General features: G+C 34.9%; 2 protein-coding genes across 7 annotated transcripts in view; both read left to right on the plus strand.

Moving 5' to 3' along the window:
- Window positions 1-2,856, plus strand: part of LOC106874566 (ligand of Numb protein X 2) — an 84,462-nt gene extending 81,606 nt beyond the window's left edge. For 3 of the 5 annotated variants that reach the window (XM_089360050.1, XM_089360049.1, XM_089360051.1), the window contains one exon: window positions 2,397-2,695. In XM_089360050.1, coding sequence (XP_089216176.1) covers window positions 2,397-2,532 — 136 coding nt within the window. In that variant the 3' untranslated portion in view covers window positions 2,533-2,695. Of the gene's footprint in view, window positions 1-257 lie in introns of all 5 variants that reach the window. The other 2 variants (XR_016243681.1, XM_089360048.1) reach the window with 2 other exon arrangements.
- Window positions 2,857-19,290: 16,434 nt separating this feature from the next.
- Window positions 19,291-27,317, plus strand: part of LOC106874574 (GTP-binding protein 2) — a 34,507-nt gene continuing 26,480 nt past the window's right edge. The window contains exons 1-2 of one of the 2 annotated variants that reach the window (XM_052971811.2): window positions 19,291-21,063; window positions 24,577-24,603. Coding sequence is in view for 1 of the 2 variants with exons in the window: in XM_014922356.3 (XP_014777842.1) it covers window positions 19,510-19,599; window positions 24,577-24,603 (117 nt within the window). In the remaining variant the exon portion in view is untranslated. The remainder of the gene's footprint in view (window positions 21,064-24,576; window positions 24,604-27,317) is intronic. The other variant, XM_014922356.3, reaches the window with a different exon arrangement.

The following is a 27,317-nucleotide window of genomic DNA, read 5'->3' on the forward strand; positions in this document are numbered from 1 at the left end:
CCACGCTCGAAATGGTGTCTTTTATGTGCCACCCGCACAAGCCAGTCCAGGGGCACTGGCAACGATCTCGCTCGAAAATCCTACAGGAGCCAGTCAGGCGGTACTGGCAACGGCCACGCTCAAAATGGTGCATCTCATGTGCCACCCGCACAAGAACCAGTCCAGGGGCACTGGCAACGATCTTACTTGGCTTGCCGGGTCTTCTCACGCACAGCCCATTTCCAAAGGTCTCGGTCCGTAGTCATCGCCTCGGTGAGCATACATTTGGTTATTCTGAAGAATTATAATTCTTTTAATTTGCACTATTTTTAAGCACTAGATAAACTTCATCTATATATTACAAACATTCTTGATCACCACCATCAGTTTAAAGCTTATTGTCACTGCTAAACTGTTCTTTATTTTATAGAATAGTTATAAGGCTTACATAAGTACACGCATCTGTTTGTTCAGTTAAACCAATGGTTCCCAACCATTTTCTTTTTCCTATGAACTGTTTTGATTCCTATTTTACTTAATCACCCCCACCAGCCATTTGATGGTTAAAGGAAATCCTACTTTTAGAATTAAATATTATTATGAATTGTAAGGTGGTGAGCTGGCAGAATTGTTAGCATGTTCGGCAAAACATTTAGTGACATTTCGTCCATCTTTATGTTCTGAGTTTGAATTCCACCAAGGTCGACTTGATGTTTCATCCTTTTGGGATTGATATAAGTACTGTTTGAGCATTGGGGTGGTGTAATCAACTTAGTCCCTCCCCTGAAATTAATGGCTTTGTGCCAAAATTTGATACCAATATTATTAGGAATTGTATAAAAAATTTGTTAAAATAATATTTTGTGTATTGTAGAAGTATAACTGATTTTATTGCACATAAATTTTAACAGCAAAATCTTATATGGATCTCCCAAGGGCCATATAAACTCCTGTGTTGTGAACCACTGAACTAAACCCTTCAAAGTGGTGTTCCAGCATGGCTGCAGTCATATGACTAAGAGGTGAAAGATAAAAGATATATGTGGGTTACTCTAGAGCAGAGGTTTTCAAACTGTGGTCTGCGGACCACAGGGGTCCGTGGACAGCAAATACTTTTTATGGGCAATTTGATTTTATCTATGTTTTTTAATCGAAATCTTTTAATTGACAATGAACCTATTTGTTAAATACTGTTAAATAAATATATGTAAAAATATATGTTATTTTAAGCAAATATTTATGTATAAATTTCATAAGCGTTTATAAGGGGGTCCCTAAGGTAAAGCCTGAAATATAAAGGGGTCCGCAAGTCAAAAAGTTTGAAAACCCCTGCTCTAGAGTATGGTGTGCCCAACTCAAAGAAAGGAAACAAAAATATTCATCATAATCATCATTTTAACATCCACTTTTCTGTACTTGCATTGTGACTAGCAATGTATAACAACATCTGATAGTCTGGTCGATCACATGGTCATGTGATTATATATATATATATAAAAGCATACTTCTTACAGTTTCTATCTATGGATTTTTCTATAGCCAGATGCCCTTCTTGTTGCTGACCCTCACCTGTTTCCAAATAAAGTAATATTTCTTCATGACCACTTGTTTTCATGGAAGATTGCAAAGAAAGGACACTGCTTGCATGGTGACACTTGTTTACAATTATCATGTAATGTCAAGGCAATGACTCATGCATATATATATATATACATGATTGGCTTCTTTCAGTCTCTTTTTCCAAAATCTAATCAAAAGGCTTTGGTTAACCCAAATCTATTGTAGAAGAGACTTGCCCATGATGCCATGCAGTTGGAACTGAACCTGAAGCCATGTGGTTGGGAAGCATACGTCTTAACTACCAGCCATGCCTGCCACCTAATAAACTAATCATCATCACCATCATTTAATGTCTGTCTTCGATGCTGGTATGGGTGGGATGGTGTGACTAGAACTGGCAAGGCCAGGGGTCACACTAGGCTTCATTGTCTGTTCTGGCTTGGTTTCTACAGCTGGATGCTCTTTCTAAAGGCAACCATTCCTCAGAGTGTACCGGGTGCTTTTTATGTGGAACCAGCACAAGTCCTTTTAACATGGCACCAGCACTGGTATTTATTCTTCTGTGGCAGACAGGTCTTCTTGAGTAAAGCAAGGCACCGGTCACTTTGGTCCTTTGTCATCTCCTAAAGGGTCACTGTCTTGAGACTGATTTTCAGTACTTTGTCCCATGTCTTCCTGGGTCTCCCTCTTCCACAGATCCCATCCACTTTAAGTGATTGGTAATATGAAAAGTTAACTAAAATGAAGCCATAGGAAATGAGTTTCATATAATGCAAGGAACAACTGTTTAATAGAAACTTGTGAACTAATTATGACACAAAGATGACCTGAACACTTTGTTTTGTATTTTATTTTAGATGTGGAGACATGCTTCTGTCAGTGAATGACCAAACTCTAAAACATGTAACCCATTCTGATGCTGTTACTTTTCTGAAGAACGCCACAGGTTATGTCACACTGGCTGTCGTATCATGGCCAGGCACTTTTGTTTGACATTGGTATTTATAATCTGTACATCACTGTTTGTGTGTGTTTGTATATATATGTGAGTGTATGAGTATATATGTGTGTGTATGTGTGTATATATATGTGTGTGTGTATGTGTGTTGCAAATGTCTGCCATGTCATTGATAAAAAAATAAAAAATATAGAAAAAGACACTTTTGCCATCCTTCAAGAAGAAAAAAATGTCCCAGTCGAGGTTTAAGTATTTTTAATTCTTTATTTATCCTTGAACATTATCAGGAGCTTCATGTTACATTAGAAAATGAATAATTAACGAGCTTCACTAAAGGTTTTACATATTTATCCTCCATCTAGAACAGGCCTTTTTTTTTTTCTTTGCCATGCATTAACAAATAAATATATGAAAGCATACTTATATATCAACACAAACATACAGAAAAGGGCAATAATTTTAAATAAGATGACCTGTCCAATCCATGCCAGCATGGAAAGAGGGCACAAAACTGACGACGACAAAAGCTAAAAAACAATGCAAAGCACATTGTGACTAGCAATGTATAACAGCATCTCATAGTCTGGTCTATCACATGGTCATGTGATTATATATATATATACTAGCAGAAATACCCGGTGTTGCCCGGGTTAAAGAGAATAATGAAATCTAAAAACGCCGTCTAGACTACGCATCATCTTTATATATAGAGATGTATATACACACACGCACCCAAACACACGTATATATATGTATATCAATATAAATATATGAAAGTCAATGAAGTTTCGTAAAAGAAGGTGATCATGTACATACTTTCTTGCTGTTGTGATTATAACACCTCGTTGTAAACAATGTTCCTTGTTTTCCCTTGTGGAGCATATACAAATAGGTTTTTTTGCTGCCCACTCTTGAGCAGCCAACATACAGTTGTCCATGTGAGAAGCAGGGCTCTTCCAAGAGAAGACCAGCTACAGACAGTGTTTGACCCTGAGATTTGTTTATGGACATGGCAAAAGTCACACGAAGGGGGAATTCTAGTCTTCTGAATGTAAAAGGAATGTCTGCTCCTGATGGAGTAAGAGGAATTCTTGGAATAAAGACGTCATCCCCTTTTGCACATCCAGAAAGAATGGTAGCCTCGATAACATGTGACATCATTTTCTTTATCACGAGTCGTGTTCCATTGCAAAGTCTTGGTGGTTCCAGATTGCGGAGCAGCATAACAGGCGTTCCAACTTTAAGTGATAATATGTGGGGAGGTAGTCCTGGAGGCTCCAACGAATTGAGAAATTCAGGAGGATAGTTCACCACTTCATTTGTATCTGGAACTGTATCAACAGACTTGTAAGTTTGAAGATTGCCGGGAAGAGAATGCATCAGGTGTTGATTAATTTTTGTAACAGCTACGTTTTTTTGGAGCTAATATTGCTCTTTCACATAACCAATTGTGATTTTGGTAGTTTTGTTTAAAGTTGGGAAAGACTTTGTGTTTGAGGTCATCTACAGAATTAACAACAGAACAAAATGGCCGGAGGTCTGCAACGAAATAATTTTACTCAACACTTTGCAAGTGAATCAGTGGAGGCAAAGGTGCGTCTCATTTACTTGACAATTTATGCACCACATTGCAGAAATCACAATGTAAGTATATCTGAAAGGGTAGTCTTACACTGTTGTACCGTTGAATTACAAATAATGCTCATCTGTTATGTTGGGGTTAAAATTTCATCAACATCAAAAATATATGAATTTTCATGGGAGTTATGGCCGTTATGCAAAGAATATAATTTCCAAATTTCATAAAGATCCATTCAGTACTTTTGACGTAGTTTTGGATAAGAAAACAAATGACTAATGTGTGTGTTTGTGTGCATGTGTATGTGTGTGTGTGATGGGTGTATATATGTATAGATATCTGTATGCATGTATATATGTACATATTACATGTACATCTATATATATATATATATATATATATACATCTACACATATGTATACATATACATGTATGCATATAGATCTATCTATATATATATATATCTACACATATACGTGTACATATACATCTATATGTATACATATACACCTCTCTCTCTCTCTTTCTCTCTCTCTATATCTATACATATATGTGTACATATACATCTATATGTATACATATACATCTCTCTCTCTCTTTCTCTTGCTCTTTCTCTCTCTCTGAAAGTATGTCATTACAGTATCGAAATGGTGTACATATACATGTATATGTATACATATACATCTCTCTCTCTCTCTTTCTCTCTCTGTGAAAGTATCTGTCATTACAGTATCGAAATGTGATTGTTTCAGTTAGTGGAATAGTTTCATTTTTAAAGTGAAAGTATTTGACATGGGTGTTTTTGTTTCACTTTTGACACGTAATACTTAAATAGTGGAGGAGATATTATGTTGCCGTGGGCTCGAACTCTGCAAGAAGTTAAAAATTTTTTTGACTAAAACACAACTGGAACCCTAAGTAAGGCATGTGTAAAATTTGAATGAAATTGGTTGCGTAGTTCTCGAGTTTTAGGGATTCACACAGACAGACAGACACACATTCTCATTTTTATATATATAGATATATTTATATATATATAAAAGCATACTTCTTACAGTTTCTATCTATCAAATTAACCACTCACAAGGCTACAAGGCATTGCTCAGCCTTGGGGCTATAGCAGAGGACATTTATCCAAGGTGCCATGCAATGAGACTGACTTTGAACGTATGTGATTCTAAAGTGAAACTGTTAACCACACAGCCATGCCTGTGCCTATATAATACACATGTATGCGTACACACAAAAGTTAAGAATACAGAATACACCTCAGTTTACATGCAGCACTTGTTTATCTGTAACTACATTTTGTTTCTTGGAATATTCAGCTACAACATAGAAAAATAATGGTTTTCTGCCTGTCACTACACACTATTTCTCCCTCAGTTACAGCATGTCATCCAAATCTTGGCCCCACTCTTAGTTTCTCTCATCTTATTTGTTTTTACATTTAGTTTTTTCTAATAATATTTCAAGTGTCATGAGGAGGGAAATATGAAGGAGCAATATGCCTGGGGAGAGAAAATAATATTTTTATCATGAAATTTATTTAAGATATCAACAGATTTATAGATATCGAAGTACATCATAAAATACATGAAAGATGTATGATATTTTTAGACTAATTCATATCAAGGACAAACCAAGCACAAACTAATCACACCCAGCGTGACTTCATTTCAACCAAGGACATGTTGATATATTTTGAGGTGGATATATTCATGAATCTTCAATTGAATATAAATGGGATTATAAGAGTAATTTCCATTCCAGTGATATATTAATTTCTAAAACAATTTTTTTTCTTTTTCTTCAAAACTTTCACAAAGTTTGTGTGTCTATGTTTCTAAAGTCATTCTTAAGTTGTTTGTCTCAACAGTTGACAGAATTTAAAAGTAATTTGTTTTATTTACATATAAATTGTATATTTCTACATTACAAATAATTGTTTTAAACAAGTGTCAGAATATAAGATAACAATATGACAGATTGATCAGATATGTTATAAACTAAACAATGAAAATATGGGATTATAATGTCAATTCAGTTTTATTACTTATTTATAACAAAGTGTTAACAATGAAAATGTGAGCTTGGTTCCCATCTGGGACTCACTTGTAAGCATTATATTTCTAATGATATTCTAGAAAACATGGAACAAATTGGTGATAAAATTCTGTTGACTTTTTTTTTTTTACTTCCTCCTCAATATATTTAATTTTGAGTAAAAATTGTTGTGACTAGTCTCCAAATAAACACCTAATTTTGATTTAAAATGTCAAATGTTGGGATTACATTTTCTCAATTTTTTTTTACTCTTAAAAAAACTTAAATGCCCAGGAAAATCAATATTAAGTTCAATAGATTCAGCATTTTATCCTATATCTTGTTCCATTGACCATCAAGTGATCCAAATGCCAGCCTTATTTTTTAAATTATTACCTTTATCATATAACTAGTCTTACATAATTTTTTTAAAAACTGTATTTAATAGATATTTCTTTATTAGAAAAAACTGGCTTTAGTAGTAAAAACATAGGAATAAAAATGGTTTTGAGGAATTATTTTTATCATAAGAGTTTAATCAAGTTAAAGTCAATGTTTTTGTTTTAATGTAACCATGTTGGAGAGGATCCCTGTTTGCTCTTCAAGTGTAAAAAAGGTGTTTTAACAATTATTATTTTGAATGAAATAATTGTGCACCCTGTAAAATATTTGTGTGTTTGTATATATACATATATGTCTATGTGAAAACCATAAGTAAAATCTATGGGATGTTTAAGTATATGATTCATATATCTAGTCTGCAATAATACTTTTTTTATAATGTATTTCTTCAAAATTCTAAACTAAAAAAAAGAAAACTGTCTTCTAACTTCATGTACAGATTGTCCAATAAGGATATCAGATTACAAAAAATCTGGACAATTTATGATAGCCTACTTTTAAAATATGTTTAAGATAAAATGAACTCTTATTTTAAATTTGATACAATAGTAATCAAAGATCATTCACTCAGATTTTTATATTAAAAAAATTTCAAAAAGAAATGAATAATTCCTGTCACGTTTTTCTTGTATATTTAATAAGAGTTTTCATTTATAAATTTTTAAACTAATAGCTTTTTTCCCCCCTTAAATTTAATATCTTATAATTTCTCATGTTTTAATGTTTAATTTTATTTTTTCATATTCATGAAGTACTTTACCATTTCATTTTTCTCCCTACAAAAAAATACTATAGATACTTTCTCTCAGATGTTTTGCAACTGATTCTAAGATTAGTCCAGTAACCCCAGTTCCAGATAATAGATTCCTTAGAATCTTTTGTCACTGTTTCGCTCCAACTTGAAAAATAAACTTTCTATTCTTGATGGAATTCAATATCATCTACATTTCTACATCAATTTCTACATCACATTTATTTTTCTATTGAGGCTCAAATATAATGATAGCAGACGATCTATTTATATACTTTTAATAATAACAATAACAACAATAATAATAATACAATCATTTTAAACTGCTGTAAAACTTTGGTTTATTTTTCTAATCCTGTACATTTCAAAAATGGTACACTGAAACTGGAATAATCTAGTTCCCTACTTTCTTTTTTCATTTTGCTTTCTTTCTGTATCCTGTGTATATTTATACCTGATTTAAATATGCAAATGTATTCTGTGACCTTAATTAGTTTAATTAATGATTCCAAAATCTATCCCTCCACCCATCCCATATCTCATTGACATATTTCCTTCAGTCATTCAGCAGTTTTTTCCTCTTTTTTTTTTTTTTTGTTTCAATGGTTTTGATGAAACCCTGGAATATTTCTTGTGATAATTTATTTCAGTCGATATTTAACAAAGTATTGGTGCTAGTTTATTTTTTAAAACATTGAAGCATTGTCTGTAAAATGTCTTCTGCCAAAGAATCTTTGGAGTTCTTGGTTTTACTATTTCATTGTGGAATAAAATGATTTTCCTTTGAATTGTTGTTTTCATAAAATGTCTACTAATTATAACAGAACTCTGCAAGTTAGGTTGTTGTTGTGAGTTTTGTTCGTAGTTGTTTAGTCATTGCAAAGGCAAGACAGAGAACGTTTGGAATATCTTTGGAAAGAAACCCTATGACATTTAAAAAAGATAAACTATCTAAGACTCTGCCACTTTTGAAGCTGATGCTCATATTTTGATATTCTCAGTAAAATGCTGCAAATGATGTCAAAGAAGGCTCATTGCTCATCGGCAACTTTCTAAGTTATAGTGGTTCTTGTTTGCTCTGTATTCATCAACAAATTGTGAAGTCATTAAAAACTTTTACAATTTTGCAATATTGATTTCTCTGAAAGAAAGAATTGTTGGAAAATAATTACTAATTCCACCTAACTGTTCATTAATAAAGAAATATAAATTTGAAAATCTATATTTTCAAAGGATTGAAAATAAATCAATTACTTCAGGTATACTTTTAGTTCTATTTTATATATTTTCACACTGAGCTAATTTCCTTCTGCTTTTTGTACTTGGGGAAAATTTAATCCTTGATTATCTGGATTGTTGTATAATGACATTAAATGAAAGTGCATCTGCTTTCATGCCAACATAAGTCTTTCAGTGTTTATCATTTCTCCAACATTGATAAATCAGTTGCAAAATACTTTGTTCTAAAATTAATTAGAAAAATGTGAAATTTATTGTTTTCATTTTTTTTGCAAACAGTAAAAATTGCTTAATAAATTGGAAATGCTTTTCTTTTCATTCTATCTTTTTGTTGCCTTACTTTTCTAAAACAAGGATTGACAAACTGGAATAATATTAAGTTTACTTCCATCTATACCCTTGAAGCAATATTTAATTAAAGTTGTTGAAAAGCAAACTTACTGTGACTACTTCTATTGCATATAATGAATTGTTGTTCAGCCAGGCAGCTATTTACAATGCTAGTGAATACTATTCACTTTTTTTCTATATATCAGAGGTGACAAATCTCATCTAAGCATGTAAATGTTGTGTGTGCATACCACTGACAAGGTCATTTTGGGAAAAATACATGTGGTGTTTCTGATAGCTGCTTCTGAGAGGATTTTCATGTGCCTGCAATATATACAGGGTGCAGTGGATATATTGTCATCTAAATTACACAAAAATGAAAATGACACTGACATCTCATTTTAATAGATATATTTACCAAAATTACATAAAAATATCTTGAAATACTAAAGAATAAGTTCATTCAACAAAATTGCCATTGGCTTCAACCATGGCCTCCAAACGACTTTGGAATCTCATGCAACTCTTCTGGATGGTCTCCTTGTTTAAGTTGGTGAATGTTGCCATGATCTTTGCCTTCAGTTCATCTTTGGTGTTACAAGGAGTTTTATTGATCTCTCACTCAACTGCACTCCACACATAATAATGAAATGGGTTGCAGTCTGGGGAGTTAGGTGGCCAGATGTTAGGGGTGATGTGGTCACAGAAATTGTCTGACAGCCATGACTGGGCTCCTGCTCGTGTGGCATGGTGCAGAGTCCCGTTGCTAGACATAGGGTCTTACAGCAGCCACCCTCTGACCTCAGGACAGCACTACTTCCTCCAGGCACTTGATGTAGGCCTCTGTGTTGAGTCTGAGGCCATGTGAGAAAATGAATGGAGGCATAATGTCGCCATCACTAGTGATCACTCCAAACACCATGATGTTGACTGGATGTTTAATTCTTATCGCTCTCGGTACATGTCCTCAGATTGCACTGTCATTAGATTGACACCCAAACACTCTGAAATGTTCGTATTGGAGCTTCCAGTGCAAATGCCAAGCAGTACAGTATGTTGTTTCCAAATTTCTAGCAATGTGAATTGTGTCATGTTGTTGTTTTTCTCACAGATGGTGCCGAACTGACCCTACTATACTGTGTAGTCAACATAATCAAAAACAAGCAATGCACATGCACAAAATTAAAAATATAAAATGGCGACAATTTACCCATCGCATCCTGTATGTGTGTGTGGGTGTATATATATATATATATATATATATATATATATATATATATATATATATATACATACATACCCATCGCATCCTGTATGTGTGTGTGGGTGTATATATATATATATATATATATATATATATATATATATATATATATATATATAATACATATTTTGTTTTTTAAACACAGCATATCAATAAGAGATGTCATCTCTGGATAACACTGTAGTAAATTTGCCTTTCAATAATGTATATACATCAAGTATGATATGCAAATGACAATTTTGATTTATAATATTTTATGAGCTTGCAAAATGCTTAGTTTTTTCAGTATTTCAATGTAATTTCTGTATTTAGCAATTCCAGGACAACCGACCCTGTGATGTCTCATATTTTCAAAAGATGGCTGCTGGTCAACATTGAACTTGTCCAAATACACATATTGTGATCAAGCCATTCTTCAATTCAATGTGTTGTTGCTGTACTTCAACTTAGCAACCAACTTTACTCCCGTCTTTCATTGCATCATCCAGTTATCCAATATTTAAATGTTTTCCATCCACTTTATTCTCCACCATATTCTATTTCAATGACCTGTAGGAATGAGTTCTGGGATGGTTAATGGGTTAGATGGGTGCTGAAGAAGGAGCAAAAACTCCTGAAATATCGTACATATATTCAAATATCCGTTTTTCATCTTTGATCTTATTGTTGTTTACGTTTGGCATGTTGTTGGCACTCCGTCGCTTATGACGTCGAGGGTTCCAGTTGATCCGATCAACGGAACAGCCTGCTCGTGAAATTAACGTGCAAGTGGCTGAGCACTCCACAGACACGTGTAACCTTAACGTAATTCTCGGGGATATTCAGTGTGACACAGTGTGACAAGGCTGACCCTTTGAATTACAGGCACAACAGAAACAGGAAGTAAGAGTGAGAGAAAGTTGTGGTGGAAGAGTACAGCAGGGTTCGCCACCATCCCCTGCTGGAGCCTCGTGGAACTTTAGGTGTTTTTGCTCAATAAACACTCACAACGCCCGGTCTGGGAATCGAAACCGCGAGTCCGTTGCCCTAACTACTGGGCCATTGCGCCTCCACTCGTTTGGCATACTTGGATACAAAACATCATAATGAAATCAGTGCTGGCTATAATTTCTATAGAAAATCTGAAGAGATAACCTGAACAAGTGATGTTCTATTTTACTTCACATATTATTCTCAAAGTTATTTTACCTCACAGCATGCACTACAAGCTGATGTGTTTGTTCTTGATTTAGGCCATCCATCTATTCCTGGACACTTCCTCCATAAGATCCTATCAGAAGCAATCATCATTAGATTTTCCTGTTGGATTCTTAAGCATAACCAACTGAGGTTATTATCCAACAATCTTGTTCTTAGTCTACCCCTAGGTATCCTGCCTGTTAGATCAGCTTGAAGAATCTATCTTTCTAATCACGTTTGTAGTATCAGTGCTATGACCTCTCAATGCAGAGAAGTAGCAGCTTGTTCTGGAGAGAAATCCTGGTCTGTGAAACACACACCATGTCATAATTAGGAAAATGAATTTAATGGTGTCACATGGCATCAGTTTCATAAAGTGACGCCATTGCTGAAACTGCTGGAATTGGTTTTATTTGGCACCACTGACTTGATCTCTCCTGTTCTGAATTAGCTGTTGCTCTGCTATTCCTTTGTCCACTCACATTCAATGAACAGGTGGCTATGTTTGTGGCTCTGTGGGAGGAGTGGTTTGTTATAATGCCATCAACATAGAATGTTGTTGTTGTTATGAGAAGTTGAAGGGAGATCATGTATGGAAGCAAAACATGTGTAGGTTAAATATTTTTCAGTTTATACTACCATTATTCGCACAGACATAACAAACCTGCGTCAGTTGTTTTGAAATTTGACTCCAAATAAACAGACTAAAAGTGGCAGCTTGCCTAGCAGATCCACCATCGCTATTTTTACCAACAATCTAAAGTGCAACCGTCACTCAACAATATAAACAGGGATGATGAAAAATACGAGATATTGCCTTCAGCATCTATACAGCTCTCACAATAAAACGTCGCTGATCAATACAAAGAACTGCTACATAAACAATAGATTAGACATATTGATTATGCTAGTCTTCCTAGGCCCTTATTTTATTTTCTACTGATTGACAGAGAATATTTTTTCCACATTATGTTTTATAGCAAAACAAAGATTACTCGAAATGTAAGACACCCCTAGATATGTTGTATTAAACGCCATCTTTTACAGTCTTGCTCAGGTACCTTTATAAAAACTCAAGATCATTATCATTCTCATTTCAAATAAAGAAACAAACACATAAGCGCAAAAATAGTTATAGAATCAAGGAAGTTGTAAAGATTTCTTGACAATAATCGAGAGTTTGTTGATATGCTGAACAAAAATTCAAACTATTAAGTACGTAATTACCGCAGAGTCGACTAAATCAGTCTGGAATAAATAGAGCATGAAACGCATCTCCTTTCGTACGTCTGTCACAAGACATTGTTTTCTATTTAAAATGAAATCATCATCACGACTGCCACCACCACCACTACTATCATCATCATCTTCTTGGTAGTGATTGTAGTAGTAGTAGTAGTAGAATAAATCAGACTTTCAAATCAGCCTTCAATTTTTTTTTATTTCACGCAATTGAAATCAAGACACGAAAGCACAACCAAATAACCGTCAGTTTCTTCACCAATCATTGAGAAACAAACTATTTTTTCTCTATCCACTATATATTTAAAAATTTACCATTATTATTTACTCGGAAGTTTAATAGAAACCGTGATATAAATATATCTAAAATTTCTCAGCGTTTTCATGTTATTTTGTGATTTTGATCTTCCCAGCAGATTAAAGCAATCGTCTGCTAACATAATTCAGGGTAAGTAACTCTACATTCGGAATGTCAAATATTCAAGGAAAGTTTTTTCCAAATTTGTTCATTATTACGTTAGGAAACTTAATTCATCTGGATAATTTTAAGGTTGAGAGAGATGTCTCAATTGAAACTGATATTTCTCTAATTTCAAAAAAATGTCATAGCGATATAAACCAGTGTCATCATTGTCATTAAAAATAAAACCATCGGAGTTTTCTATGCAAATGTTTATTGTGAACAAACTTACTATCTAATGACTAAATTTAATTAAATGTTAAAAAAACCCAAAACAAAACAAAGTTTAATTAAATGACCAGTTGGTCGGAAATAATAAACAGAAAGTAAGGGCAAAATATTATCAAAGTTTGACGGACCAGATGTAGCGGGGTCAGTTGAAATGGCCGTATTGATGGCTTTATCGTGCTTTTATTTCAACTTCAATTGGGAAGCTAGTTTCTACTAAAACTCGATGCTGTCGTTAATTTTATAAATGAAGAAATCACCAACATATTTGATGAACAAGCAGTTACAAAGGCAAGGTTTCCTGCGATCTGGCTGACATTTTGTATAATTATCAAATAAAGTTTCTAAAAAGCTGTGGATTTGGCAGCGTATCCCCCGCTTCATAGTTTGACCTTGAAAATGGATTATATCAGTTTACACAAAACTTCAATCTATTCATACAGAACTCTTACCATCATCCTGCTTTCTAAATGAAACGAAAATGCCCAAAATAAAAGATACGCTTCTTCTGGACATGCAACACTGAATTCCAACCTCAAAGTCCTTGTTACTGCATATACAGCCCTATCCAAACCTCTTATAAAACCCCATGATTCTAGTATAACAGAATCGCTTCTCATTGCAGACAAACAAGCAAATGTCACTCGGATACAAAACTAGTAGCAACATCAAGAAAGATAAAAGGAGCCCGTTGATATACCAAACATAGATTAAAACTTCTAGATAAGTAAATATCGCGAGGTCGATATTTACTTATCCAAAGGCGGCGAGCTGATAGAAACGTTAGCACGCTGGGCGAGATGTTTAGCAGTATTTCATCTGTCTTTATGTTCTGAGTTCAAATTTCGCCGAGGTCGACTTTGCCTTTCATCCTTTCGGTGTCGATAAATTAAGTACCAGTTGCATACTGAGGTCGATGTAATCGACTGGCCTCCTCCCCTAAAATTTCGGGCATTGTGCCTAGAGTAGAAAAGGATATTTACTTATCTACTTAGATGAGGGGGAAACAAAACATCGCTTTTCCCAAGTCTGCTATGAAACATCATTTTCAGTTTTGTTTTTATTTATATAGAAGAGGTTGCACAGATTATTCAATCCTGAGTTATATTTTACGAGCCTAAGACAATATCGTGCTGCTGTTTTTAGGACGGAAATTATCAATATATATTTGATCCAGCAGCGGCCATAAAAGTATTAATTTTTCTGATGATGAAGACAAGTCTGTAAAATTATCTAATGGAGTTCCTAAACAGCCATAGTTTTGGTGAAATATCCTTTTCCATGTTTTGATCTTGAAAATGGATTGTGCTGTGTAATGCTCTTGCAAAACTTAAATGCGGTTAGTGGACTTTGCAATGTAACATGATTCAAACAACTCACAATCGTTGCAGGATCAAAAGCGACATTGTATCAGAAAGTGAGGCATGATTGTGTGGTTAAGAAGCTCGTTTTGCAACCACGTCGTCTCGGGTTCAGTCCCACTGCGTGATACCTTGGGGAGAATGTGTCCTCTGGTGCACTGTATCCTTCGCTTTTGGTGAATAAAACAAGTACTGCAGTCAATTTAATTGACTAATCTCGCTCCCAAATTTCTTGTCTTGTTTTAATTTAACTAATTATTAGGGATATTTAAGATTGTTGTCTCAACTGAATGCGGGCTACTTTGGGTGCCAAAACGAGATGAAATTAATATGTAGTAACGCCGTGCGCATGCGTAGTCTCACGCATGCGTGGAATTAAACAAGCAAGCTTTCCCGCTTAATTCTATCTCTTTCTTGCTGGCCAGCAATAGAGCATGGACGTGTTTAGCTGTCACTCTCCATCTTTCGGACTTACACTCGACAGCTCGCTTACATCTACATAACAACATCCCAACAACTATGCTCACACACATAGAAGCTGTAACAACAAGAGCTAAAGATGTATATATTTACCACCTGAATAAATGTTGTTTAAGTTGATAGTCTGGAGTTCAGCATTGCGTTTATATTCTTAATTTTATATGGGAAATGATGTATAACCAACTTTCCTATAAATAATTAAACCAATCTTAGCTAGCGTTAATATTCCCTCGATTCTGAAACCAGTGGGATTGTCCTGAGACGATGGGAAGAGACCCGATGGATTCATGATTTGTTCTTGACAGCAACTCATTTGCTCCATCCTACATCTTAATAATTGGGGCTACGGCATTCGTAGCTGAACGGAATAAGACGCGGAAATATAATATATCGACAAATTACATTTTTTCAATCTGTAGTTTTTTAGGAGTTCGTTAGGGAGCTTGGTCTCTGGGCTACTGGCAGGGAGTTTTCTTTTACTTCTTTGTTAAAATCTTGCGTCACTGATTTGTGGGTGGCTGGCTGTTTCACCATCTCAGTGTCGCAGTGTCACAATCATCCGCGGTCATGCATTGAGTTTTTGGGTGTCCTCTTGTGCAGTGTATAATTAAAGAGGTGTCTACGTCTCTTTATCTTATATATCTGTTTCTTAATTTCTTTTTTCTTTACTCCTTTCCGTCTTCGATGAAGGCGCATAGCACTCACGATCGCAAGATTGTAGTTTTGTTTCTCAGATCGGGTAGAACGTTGTGTTCTTAAGCAAAACTTTCCTTTCATTTTACTCAGTCTACTCAAGCTGTAAATGGGTGACACTGAGATGGACTAGCCCTCCAATAAGGAGAAATGTTGGCCTGCTAGCATAGCCAGCAGGGTAGCATCATTCAAAAGCTAAAACAATGCAAGAGTGCTTTATGACAAGCGATGTATAACAACATCCGTAGCCTAGTCAGTCATGTAGTCACGTGATATGTATAATATATTTAGTTATATATACATTTAATGACAAAATTAATGAATCCAACTAAACAAGTAAAACCAAAGTTAAACATACAGAATAACTTAAATTGTGATAAGTAATCCTGCAATGGACTGGTGTCCGATACATAAGGAACGTTGTGATCTTTGACACTTATACGCCATGGAGACCGAGTAGTTGGTCCTTATGATTCCTAGGACTCAAGACAACAATATCCAGAGGTCGATAATGATGGTGGTTTTCTGTTTTATCATGTTATTACTATTTATTATTAGCAAGTATAGCTCTAAATTCTATAGTTTATCACTTAAAAATATGTTATTAGAGTTTATTTCGATAAAATGTGTTTTTTTTAACGAAATAAAATTTTAAAAATCATTGTCATGGGTGTGATTTCAATTAAAATTCCTTGCTATTTTATACAAGACAGCTTAAGTATTCATGTCGGAAGTATCGGAGAAGAGAGAATGTTAATAATTACGGAGAAAATTACTGTAGGGTATTTGGTCTTCTCCTGACAAAAATTGTTGACAGATAATTTTTGAATTTGTCATTACTGGAAGGTGCTCAATTCGTATCTACAACATCTTAAAACTTCCCCCCCTCTCTCTCTCTCTCTCTCTCTCCCGCCTTTTTGCTTTTGTCCTGGCCAAAGCAAGGATTTTAACTTCGGCGTCTGTTCCCTATTTTTACTTTTTACCCCTCTGGTTATCTTTCTTTCTTTCTTTCTAATCTTTTCTATTTTTTTTTCAGAAATCTGCTTGTCATGCAGGCCAAGTTTAACACCACTGTTTAGTTCTTGGGTACATTTAGTCGCAATGCAACCCAGTTTAAATATATATTACATCTCTCAATGCGCTGCTTTCGGCGGCAACTGTCTTTGCTTGTCAGGTGGAACAAAGGGCTCAGGCCATTGTACCATATGGGCAGGATTTTGAGAAGTTTTCTCGTGTTCATTAAATTTCATCGGGGCTGTATATGGGAAGTAACATAGGACTTAAAAAGATTCAGTTAACTTGTCAGAACCCAACCGTCTTTATGCCCGCTACACCTGACTGCAAATGTGCTTCACACCTGATCCAGTTTGTATAGCTAAAAGGATGGCCGAAACTATTCTTCTAGATATGACTTTCTGTACCTCTCTAACAACCAAAGCATGTAAAACTTAGTTTATCTTTGTGTTATAAATATTATTGTGATTTAAATGCTATACAACTCCTTCACTTTGCTTGATAACTAACAGGTTTGTGTTATTTTGATAGCATGGGAAACACGAATATTGAGGTTGTAGGGAAGTGGTTATACACCATTAGGTGTACTCCGCTTCCGTACATTAATTTTCTTGAAGAAACAACGGAACGCAGATTCTGAACTATCAACACAACAATATTTATTACAATAGAATTCAGCAGCACTTCGCCCTTTGGTTACTGAGACGCCGTCAATGAAGTTGCGTGGTTATTTGTGTAGCTCCAGAGTTGGAATGTTGGAGAGAGGCTGCTACGACGTCTAGGCTCTTCGTCGGCCAGGGTGAAAGAGAATGAAAAGAAGCGCGAAAGCTTGGATGTCGATGACTACGCATGCGCATGAGACTCTTCCTGTATTCCTTCCGGAACTAGTCCCTGCACATGCGTGGATAAACTTTCGGGAAATGTCGTCTGCTATTAAGGCGTCACTACAAGGTTTTTGGAAATTTTATTGAGCTGTCATTCATTTAATTCTCCAAATACGACTAACCCAGTGGCGTATGATGGTTGTTGTATTGAGTATGTTGCTACACCCAATGCCACCAAATTTCAATAAGAGGTATAGCAAAGTTTTCCATTAAGATTTGTGATTAAATTAATATTTATAATGAATTTGCCATTTTCGATTGGTATGCTGCGCACACCTAGCACACCCAAAATATAAACCTCTGGACTAACCCTATCGTAGCTACTGAGACTGAAAACTTCCTCTCTTTTCGCTCGTAGACCTTATTATTTTGTTTTCAGAAGTTGAGGGACAACTTGCAATTCGGAATATAACTCAGTAACGCACGAAATTTAACTGAATTATTGCAATCCTGCCCAAAAGACCACCATCGACAGACAAACTATATGAACTTTGAAAGACTTATCTGTCGACGCTCTTTGATATCGGACCGCGAACATCTACAAATACTTCCCTGCGAATAATTAGGAATCTAAAAGCCTCCCTGACGAATGCGACACAGACACCAACTTTGCAAGCAAAGATAGTTGTACTGATGGTACTTGTAACTCCTGACACAAGCAATTAGCTGGTATTAGACGTTGCTAATACCAAGATTTTAGAGACAGCTACACCCATTGTCGCTACAACCAAAGCTAAGTTCTAACATACTTATCAAATATTCCAAGGTACAGCAACAAGTGGTTGATCCTTACTACCATTATTAACGAATTGTAACGTAGTTGTATACTTCAATCTTCGCCTAGCAAGCGCCATAGTTATGCTTCATCCAACTCTCTGCGACCAGCGCTGATACCAGTGTTGATAACCAACTGAATAGAAAGCGGTCTAATGAAATCGAAACACGGACGTTACTTCTATCAATTGGTTAAAAGCCAAATCCAATCCCATATTACATCGAAACATTTCAATTAATTTTATTGGAGTTGCCTCCCTTGATTTATTTATTTCCTTAAGTTTTTTTTTTTTATAACAAACTTAGATTGAGTTTTTTTCCTATTAATTGCAAAGATAATCTAAATTAAATGAAGTCTTTCAACTGCTTTATAACATATGTAAAACCCTACAGTCATTGTATTCAACACGTAAAACGTTCCTTTGACGTATTTTTTCCCGACCATATTGTCGATAACTTGTTTCATCCTTTATTGAAGTCATCGTCTTTGAGGACTTCAATGTTCACAGTTCTTCTTGATACTTGCACTAAATTCCCTATATATTGATGTTCCCGGAGCAAAAAACCAAATCTTGTGCAATATTTCGCAATTCTTTGCTCTGCAACAATTGGTATTCCTCACCAACATACAGGCACCTCCTAACACTTATTGATTATGCAATCCAGTGACATCATATAACATCATATTTCATCATTGTACGATGTAAATGTTTTTATTAGTTGATTATCATCCAACCAAGCAAAAGAAATTAAATATGACGCAATTTAATACGATAATAATATCATGCAATATAGTAGAGAAAGAGAGAAAGAATTGATGTTTAGAGGAGATAAAGAGTTATATTCCTTGATTATATTTATTTGCCTACAGCAGCGCCACTGCGTTTCCCTCAACCACAATGGTCAGCTAAAATTATCATCAAAGACTCCTCCACCTCCACGTTTATTACAAGAGATATATCACTTGTATCAGAAAGCGACGTACTTATGGATACAGTTCCCCTGACTACAACATCTATTCACTGTTTATACACGAATCAACGTCTTGATTACCGATTTATTAGGAGCAGGTAATCGACAGACACGATGAAGAATCTGGAGGATTTCTTCGCATCGTCTTGTCACCTAAGTGACAACAAAGCTCAAGTATCTTTAAATAGTTCCTTACCACCAGAGGTAAAATAAAACTAATTTCTACTTTTATATTTCTCTCAACGTAGTGTTAAAATCGTTCTCTGAATTTTTAATGCTTAATAATTATCTGAGATGAGTTAATGTTAATAAGATTGTCATTTTACGGAGTGAAAAGTATCAAAATATTTACATCTATCAGCATACATGTAAATATGTTATTGTTTAGCTCAGGTAGCCCTGATCGCACAGAGCTGTAAGGAAGACCAACAAACCGCGATCGTCTCATCCTTGGTGTTTTTTCGTATATTGTTAAATGTAAATATATTGTTATTTAGCTTCAGGGTAGCCCTGATCTAAATAGACTTAACAAGATCTACCCATGATCGTTCCTTGTTTTAGGGCTTTTTCGTATATTGATAGATGTAAACATGTTGTTATTTAGCTTCGGAATAATTCTGGTCTAGCCGATCTATGATAAAAACATTTAGCTGTAATCACTCTATCCTTGTCACTTTCTCCTTTCTTGAGTCCATATGAAATTAAAAGTGCTTACCTTGTCAAAAGTGCAGGTATTCTGCCCGGTAATAAATGAAAGTGTGATTTATACTTTACAAATGATTAACGGATCCTATGTTTATAGATAATTGTTTAAATGTATCGTAGTGGATCTTCAATAAGTTTCATATCCACGGCGAAGTCGGGTGCGATATGCGATGAAGAAAAACTATTATTTAGAACACGTATTGTATTATTACGTTCATTTGTTTATCGCTTTAATTCTCTTAACATTTGATACACTTTGTTAATAGCTAATCGTTGTTTACTTTAATTACTCTATATATTTAGATCCGATTGAAATAAATCGGAATGACATACTGGATACTTTATAATATCTAGCATTTTGTAGTATTGTATGTCTAGTATTATACTCTACACTCGACTGTTTACGTTCATCACTGAAAACTTTCGTTCTTTAATTCTTTTATTTGCAGAACAGAAATGAAAGTATAAAAGAACAAACATTTTCAATAATAAAAGTGAATTACAGCTGAGTAGAGTACAGGCTTAGAAACTATAAACGATCCAGGGATTTATAAATCATCCCATTATTTGAATCGGATCCTTCAAATGTTTTATCATTGCATGTTAGTTAATAGCCAATCTTTGCTTACTTTAACTACCCTATATATTTAGATCCGATTGAAATAATCGGAACGACATACTGGATACTTTATAACATCTAGCATTTTGTAGTGTTGTATAATGTCTAATTGTATAATATAGTTAAATATTTTCACTTTTTGCTGCACTTGAACTTTTGACAAGCTAAACACTTCTACTCCCTTGGAGTCCTGGAAACTTAAAAAGAACCGGTCTTTCTTCTTTGTCCATCCATGAATACTTCATATACTTTCCAAGAAAGTACACTGTGATTTAATGGAAAATTGGCTACTTTTTCTAGCAGATTGAAACATCACATAGTGGCTTGTTGCTGTGGCTCGAGATGTAAATATTAAAACAATTTTTTATATCAGAAAATTAGGTTAATAGTCTAGAAGATTACAATATAATCAGATGAGGTGTCATAATAAATAGACCGTGTGTTTGTATATTGTCGCTAATGTCAATGCAATTAAATGATATTATTTTACGGGAGTTTCTGTGTTAAACTGATGAAGTAAGCCAAGACATCGACCCTCAGAATAATTGAGACTTTCTCAGGTGCTGAAAAGTTCCTGGTTTTGGGTAAACGAAAGTACAGGAGGATCAGTTAATTATGATTTTATTCAACATATTCCCCTCTCAAATTCAGCGGCCCTTCAGTTTATCTAAGCCCTGTAAAAGAACTCAGAAGGTCGGGCTTCCAACCAGGTCTTTCGCGACACCCTTAAAGCAAGGAATTTTGGTCAATATACAGTTTATATGTCCTCGGTCACGACCCCCCCCCCCAACCTACTAGGTGTAAAAAATGTGTAAAAAATGAATATGAAAACAAAAAATTGTGCAAAATATAGGCGTAGGAGTGGCTGTATGGCAAGTAGCTTGCTTACGGACCACATGGTTCCGGGTTCAGTCCCACTGCGTGGCACCTTGAGCAAGTGTCCTCTACTATAGCCTCGGGCCGACCAAAGCCTTGTGAGTGGATTTGGTAGACGGAAACTGAAAGAAGCCCGTCGTATGTATGTATATATATATATATATATATATATATATATATATATATGTGTGTGTGTGTGTATGTATGTGTGTATGTATGTGTGTATATGTTTGTGTGTCTGTGTTTGTCTCCCCAACATCGCTTGACAACAGATGCTGGTGTATTTACGTCCCCGTAACTTAGCGGTTCGGCAAAAAAGACCGATAGAATAAGTATTAGGTTTATAAAGAATAAGTCCTCGGGTCGACTTGCTCGACTAAAGGCGGTGCTCTAGCATGGCCGCAGTCAAATGACTGAAACAAGTAAATGAATAAAAAAAGAGAGTAAACGAGAGGACTTTCGGAAAATTCACAAGATCCGATTTTTCCCTCATGACTTTCAGAAAAATGGATATATATTAATGAAATTTTATTGAAATACCGTTCAAATGGCACAGATTACGATTATGAAGAAATTTGTGGGGAAAATATTTTCCGAAGGGGTGGGGAGAGGTTTTCGGAAAAGTTACACGATCCGTTTTTTCCCCTCATAACTTTCAGGATCTAGTTTAGCACCCGGTTACCAAAACGAAAAAAGAATCTGTCTATTTGGTGTAAAAAGACGTGTAGAAAACAAATATGAAAACAAAAATTTGTGCAAATGAATGGAGGTGAATGGGGAGGGGACTTACTGAAAATTCACACGATCCGATTTTTTCCCCTCATAACTTTCAGGAAAATGGATATTTTTTAATGAAATTTTTCAGAAAAACTTTTCAAACGGCATAGATTACGATTATAAAGAAATTTGTGAGGAAAATATTTTTCCTGAAAGTTATGAGGGAAAAAATCGGATCGTGTGAATTTTCCGAAATTCCTCTCCCCCCCCCGTTCGTTTGCTCAAATTTTTGTTTTCATATTTGTTTTCTACACGTTCTTTTACACCGATTGAGCTGGTTTTTTTTGTTCGTTTCGGTGACCGGGCGCTAAACTAGATCCTGAAAGTTATGAAGGAAAAAACGGATTGTGTGAACTTTGCGACAGTCCTCTCACCACCCACTCGGAAAATATTTTCTCCACAAATTTCTTTATAATCGTAATCTATGCTGTTTAAAAGGTGTTTCTGTAAAATTTCATTAAAAGCTATCCATTTTCCTGAAAGTTGTGAGGGAAAAAATCAGATCGTGTGAACTTTTCAAAATTCCTCTATTCTCACCCACACCCGTTCGTTTTCACAAATTTTTGTTTTCATATTCGTTTTCTACACGTTTTTTTACACCTATTAGACTGGTTTTTTTTTTTTCGTTTTGGTGACCAGGCACTAAATTAGATCCTGGAAGTTATGAAGGTAAAAAACGGATCGTGTGACTTTTCCGAAATCCTCACCCACCTCTTTGGAAAGCATTTTCCCCAGAAATTTCTGTATAATCGTAATTTGTGCCGTTTGAACAGTATTTCTATAAAATTTCATTAATATATATCCATTTTCCTGAAAGTTATGAGGGAAAAATCGGATCTTGTGAATTTTCCAAAAGTCCTCTCCTCACCCACTGTTCGTTTGCGCAAATTTTTGTTTTCATATTCGTTTCCTACACATTTTTTTTACACCTATTAGGCTGTTTTTTTTTGTGATCAGGTTCATAAACTGTATATTGACCAGAATTTTTCAGCACCTTTACAATTCCTATTTTCTGCCCTTCTGCTCAGATTTAAATATAATTTATTTATAATTGTTACTGTTACCTAGTTTTATATGCCTTCCATTTTATTTTATGGCCTAGTATCTCATCTATAGTAAGACATCTATCTGTATCCCTCTATCAAACTCTAACCTTTTGCCTGACACACAGCCACTTCTCTTGGGTCCACTCTCTCTCTCAACTAGGAGGTCTTTTGGATCTTTTTTAAAACGGGGGCCACATTTTTCATTAACGAAACACTTTGAAACTTGGAACACTGGTAGAATGTGTCATATAAAACATCTTTTTCTCTTAGTCTTCTTAAAAAAAAAGAAATCCCTAAGTTATTCCATGTTAAAGTTGTCATATTTCTGTAATTTCAACCAATCACTGACGTCCATTCAGCCGATATACATTAAGTGCCGACTACATAAACAAACGATTCTGAAACAATTAACCCTAACTCTAACCCTAACCCTAACCCTAGGGTTAGGGTTAGGGTTAGGGTTAGGGTTAAAGCAAATTTAAAATGAAAAAAGCAAATTTAAAATGAAAAAAGCAAATAAAACGAAGGTATAGAGATTAAATACGCTTTACATCGCTTAATGAGCCAAAGGAGTAAATGTAAACAACTGAATACTTGTCAGTGATTGGTTGAAATTATCGAAATAAGACAATTTTTTACATGAAATAAATTCGAATACAAAAATATTTTTCTGTTCTATAACACAAAATAGATAAGTATACGAAGTTTGAAAGTCTTTCCGTACCAAAAACACTACGTAAAACATTAATGAAAAATGTGGCCCCCGTTTTAAAAAAGATCCGGTCTTTTTCTTGCAAGTTACTTGGTGACTCTGCTGGCACTGCTACCACATAAAAAGCACCTGTGCTGGTGCCATGTGAAAAGCACCTGTGCTGGTGCCACATGAAAAGTACCTGTATTGGTGCCACATAAAAAACGCCCAGCACACCCTATAAAGCAGTTAGCATTAGGAAGGGCATCCAGCCATAGAAACCATGCCAAAATAGACAATTGGAGTCTGTTGCAGCTTCCTGGTTGCCAGCTCCTGTCAAACAATCCAACCCATACCAGTATGGAAAATGGACATTAAATGATAATGATGATGATTATGATGATAATGATGATGATTATGATGATGATGATGATGATTGAAAATATAATTGTCTTTTTCCATTCTAGGTCGAAGAAGGCAATATCGAGTACAAGGTAAGTGTGATGTACAATCAGTATAACTTGATATGATCTAGTAGGAATGAGTTATGGATCAGATGGTTTAAATAAACCGTATTTGAACTTTGCAGCTTTGTTACAAAATCAAGTATAAACATCTGTAATTGTCCTCAAAATATTTAAGGCATTCGCACTAAAGCAGCACCTATTTTCTTGCAAGATGGATTTTTCTTTGTGTTATACTGGAAAAAGGATGGGTGTCTACTATTTTATGTTAGACTGAGTTGAGATCATTGTAATAGCAGGTATCATGAGTTGCCTCTGATACTTACCAATGGAAAAAAAAAAAAATACTAGATTTCCGCAAATACTGTGTTCTTTGCTGGTACTGTGGATATATTGTCAGTCATGTAACTGTTTAATTAGCATGAGGATAGCATCACAAAAACATTTAATTTGATATTGTTTATGTCATAAGAATTTAGGCATGAAATAAATTGTTTTAATGATGGAACACAAAGCAGGTGAAGCTATAAATGAAATCATGTAGATATTGGGTAAGTATTGCTTTGGTCCAATGCTAGAACATCTGTCATGTTTGCAGAAGTTGTGGGCTCAAGTTCCATGGGCAACTTTCAACTTTTCCAAGCAAGGGATTTTTTTAAACTCAGTATTTTCGTGCTATTCTTTATAGCTTTATCTACTTTGAGTTCCATCATCAAAAATGATTTGTAATGATGGAAGTATTTAATGTAATTTGAATGTTTTCATTTCTGGATGATGTGAAGGCATGTATATTTTTCTAGCTGTCATTGACTTGCAGACAGTTCAAGTAGACCATTAATGGTATCACTCTCACTAGTCTTGGAGGCTCTGTGAAGGCCATTGGCCCACTTCTTTCTTCCAAACCGATATTTAAAATATTATTTCAAATGGAGTTGACTGTTGATGTAGGCATGAAGAATGGAGTCATATAAAGGATTAAGCTTGAAAATTTTAACAAGTTGATAGCATAGAGCTATAAAATTTAAATTAGTTCATAGTGTAGTGATTAAAGAAAATTTAATCAATTCCTGTGAATGTGTGATGTTAGTTTTTAGAGAAGCCTTTTTGAGAGGAAATATTCGTGTCAGATATTAGAAAGATTTTATTAATTTTGGTTTCAAATTTTGGCACAAGGCCTGCAATTTCGGAGGTGGGGTAAGGCTGCGGGTTAAGTCAATTACATTGACCCCAGTGCTCAACTAGTACTTATTTTATTGACTGCCGAATAGATGAAAGGCAAAGTCAACCTCAGCTGAATTTGAACTCAGAATGTAAAGATGGATGAAATGCCACTAAACATTTTAGCTGGCATGCTAATGATTCTGCCAACTTGCCGCCTTAGATTTTACTAATATTAGGAGTAATAATTTATCTATACTGTAGTTCTCAAGGATAAGACACCATTGGAGGGTAAGTTTCCCATGTGTTTGACTTCATAGAATCTGTTTCTAGTGGGAAAGTTGAGTAAAAGTGCTTTAGGAGGGGATCATCTCTAACTAATGTTAGACAGGAATATAGTTTATGTGGTTTATATTAAAAATATATTTGAAGGTCTCTATGGACACTTTGGGGTTATATTTTTCTAGAATCATGTTCTCTAAATATCTACAAAAATATTTCATTGGTAATGGAGAAATGGTGGAATTCTGCTTTATGCATGGCATATAACCCCTCATAACTTTTACATTTTTGAGAATTTTCAGAAAAGTTTTGTGAATTTGTATTCCACACAAGGGAATTCATATGATTATGCAAAAACAAAATAAAAAAAATTTTGCTGCATGATTTTAGAGCTATTTAGCTGTTATTTTTAGCACATCTCATGACCGCCTCATACCTTCCTTGTTTGTTTGTCAGTCTGATGTACTGATGTCTTTAATATCTTTCTCCCCATAAACACATTTAATGGTCTATTACTAGGATTTATACCAAAAATTTGGACTGTCCATATTTTAAACTGTGCTTAAAAATTTTTTTTCATAGTCTTGTGATTTCCTGTGTGTAATTTTCCTTTATTCAAAAATTCTTATCGCTCCTTAAAATTATGGCTTTTAAGTGTTGATTTCTCAGCCCAAGAATTACAGCGTGATGTGCTGCTTGACTGGGCCCCCCCCCCTCTCTCTCTCTCTCTCTCTCTCTCTTTATATATATATATGATGATGATGATGATGATCTTTTCTCCCGCCATGCCTCTGTCTACCCCTCCATCCTCTCTCTCCCCCTTCGTAGTTTTTCCTTTAAGGTCTTCAGGTTCTGGCTATATATAAATGAGAAACCCATTCTAAATTATCTCGCTGACGTACTACGACGAAATACCCAAGATGCAGATAAGATAGAGATTTTTATTTATTTACGGCCTCAAACATCTCAATACCTTGCGCTTTAGTTTTGTCCCTTATTATTTATCTTGTTTCTCTCCATGAAATTCAATTGAATTCAGTTGTTGTCTTAAATTCATGCTTATTCATTTTCTAAGCTTCCTAAATTCATGCTACGTTATATTCTAATCACCCAGAATTCATTGCTCTTTTAAAAAATTACGATTTATGCATTGTTGTCTCTCAAATATTTAAAATCTACAATTAAGAGCCCTCTCTACTCGCTGGCGGTACCTACCCACCACCACTACCCATTTTCCTTTATTCAAAAATTCTTATCGCTCCTTAAAATTATGGCTTTTAAGTGTTGATTTCTCAGCCCAAGAA

The sequence above is a fragment of the Octopus bimaculoides genome, chromosome 11 (genome assembly GCF_046866305.1).
Source record: "Octopus bimaculoides isolate indiv1 chromosome 11, ASM4686630v1, whole genome shotgun sequence".
In the NCBI taxonomy this organism is placed as follows: domain Eukaryota; kingdom Metazoa; phylum Mollusca; class Cephalopoda; order Octopoda; family Octopodidae; genus Octopus; species Octopus bimaculoides.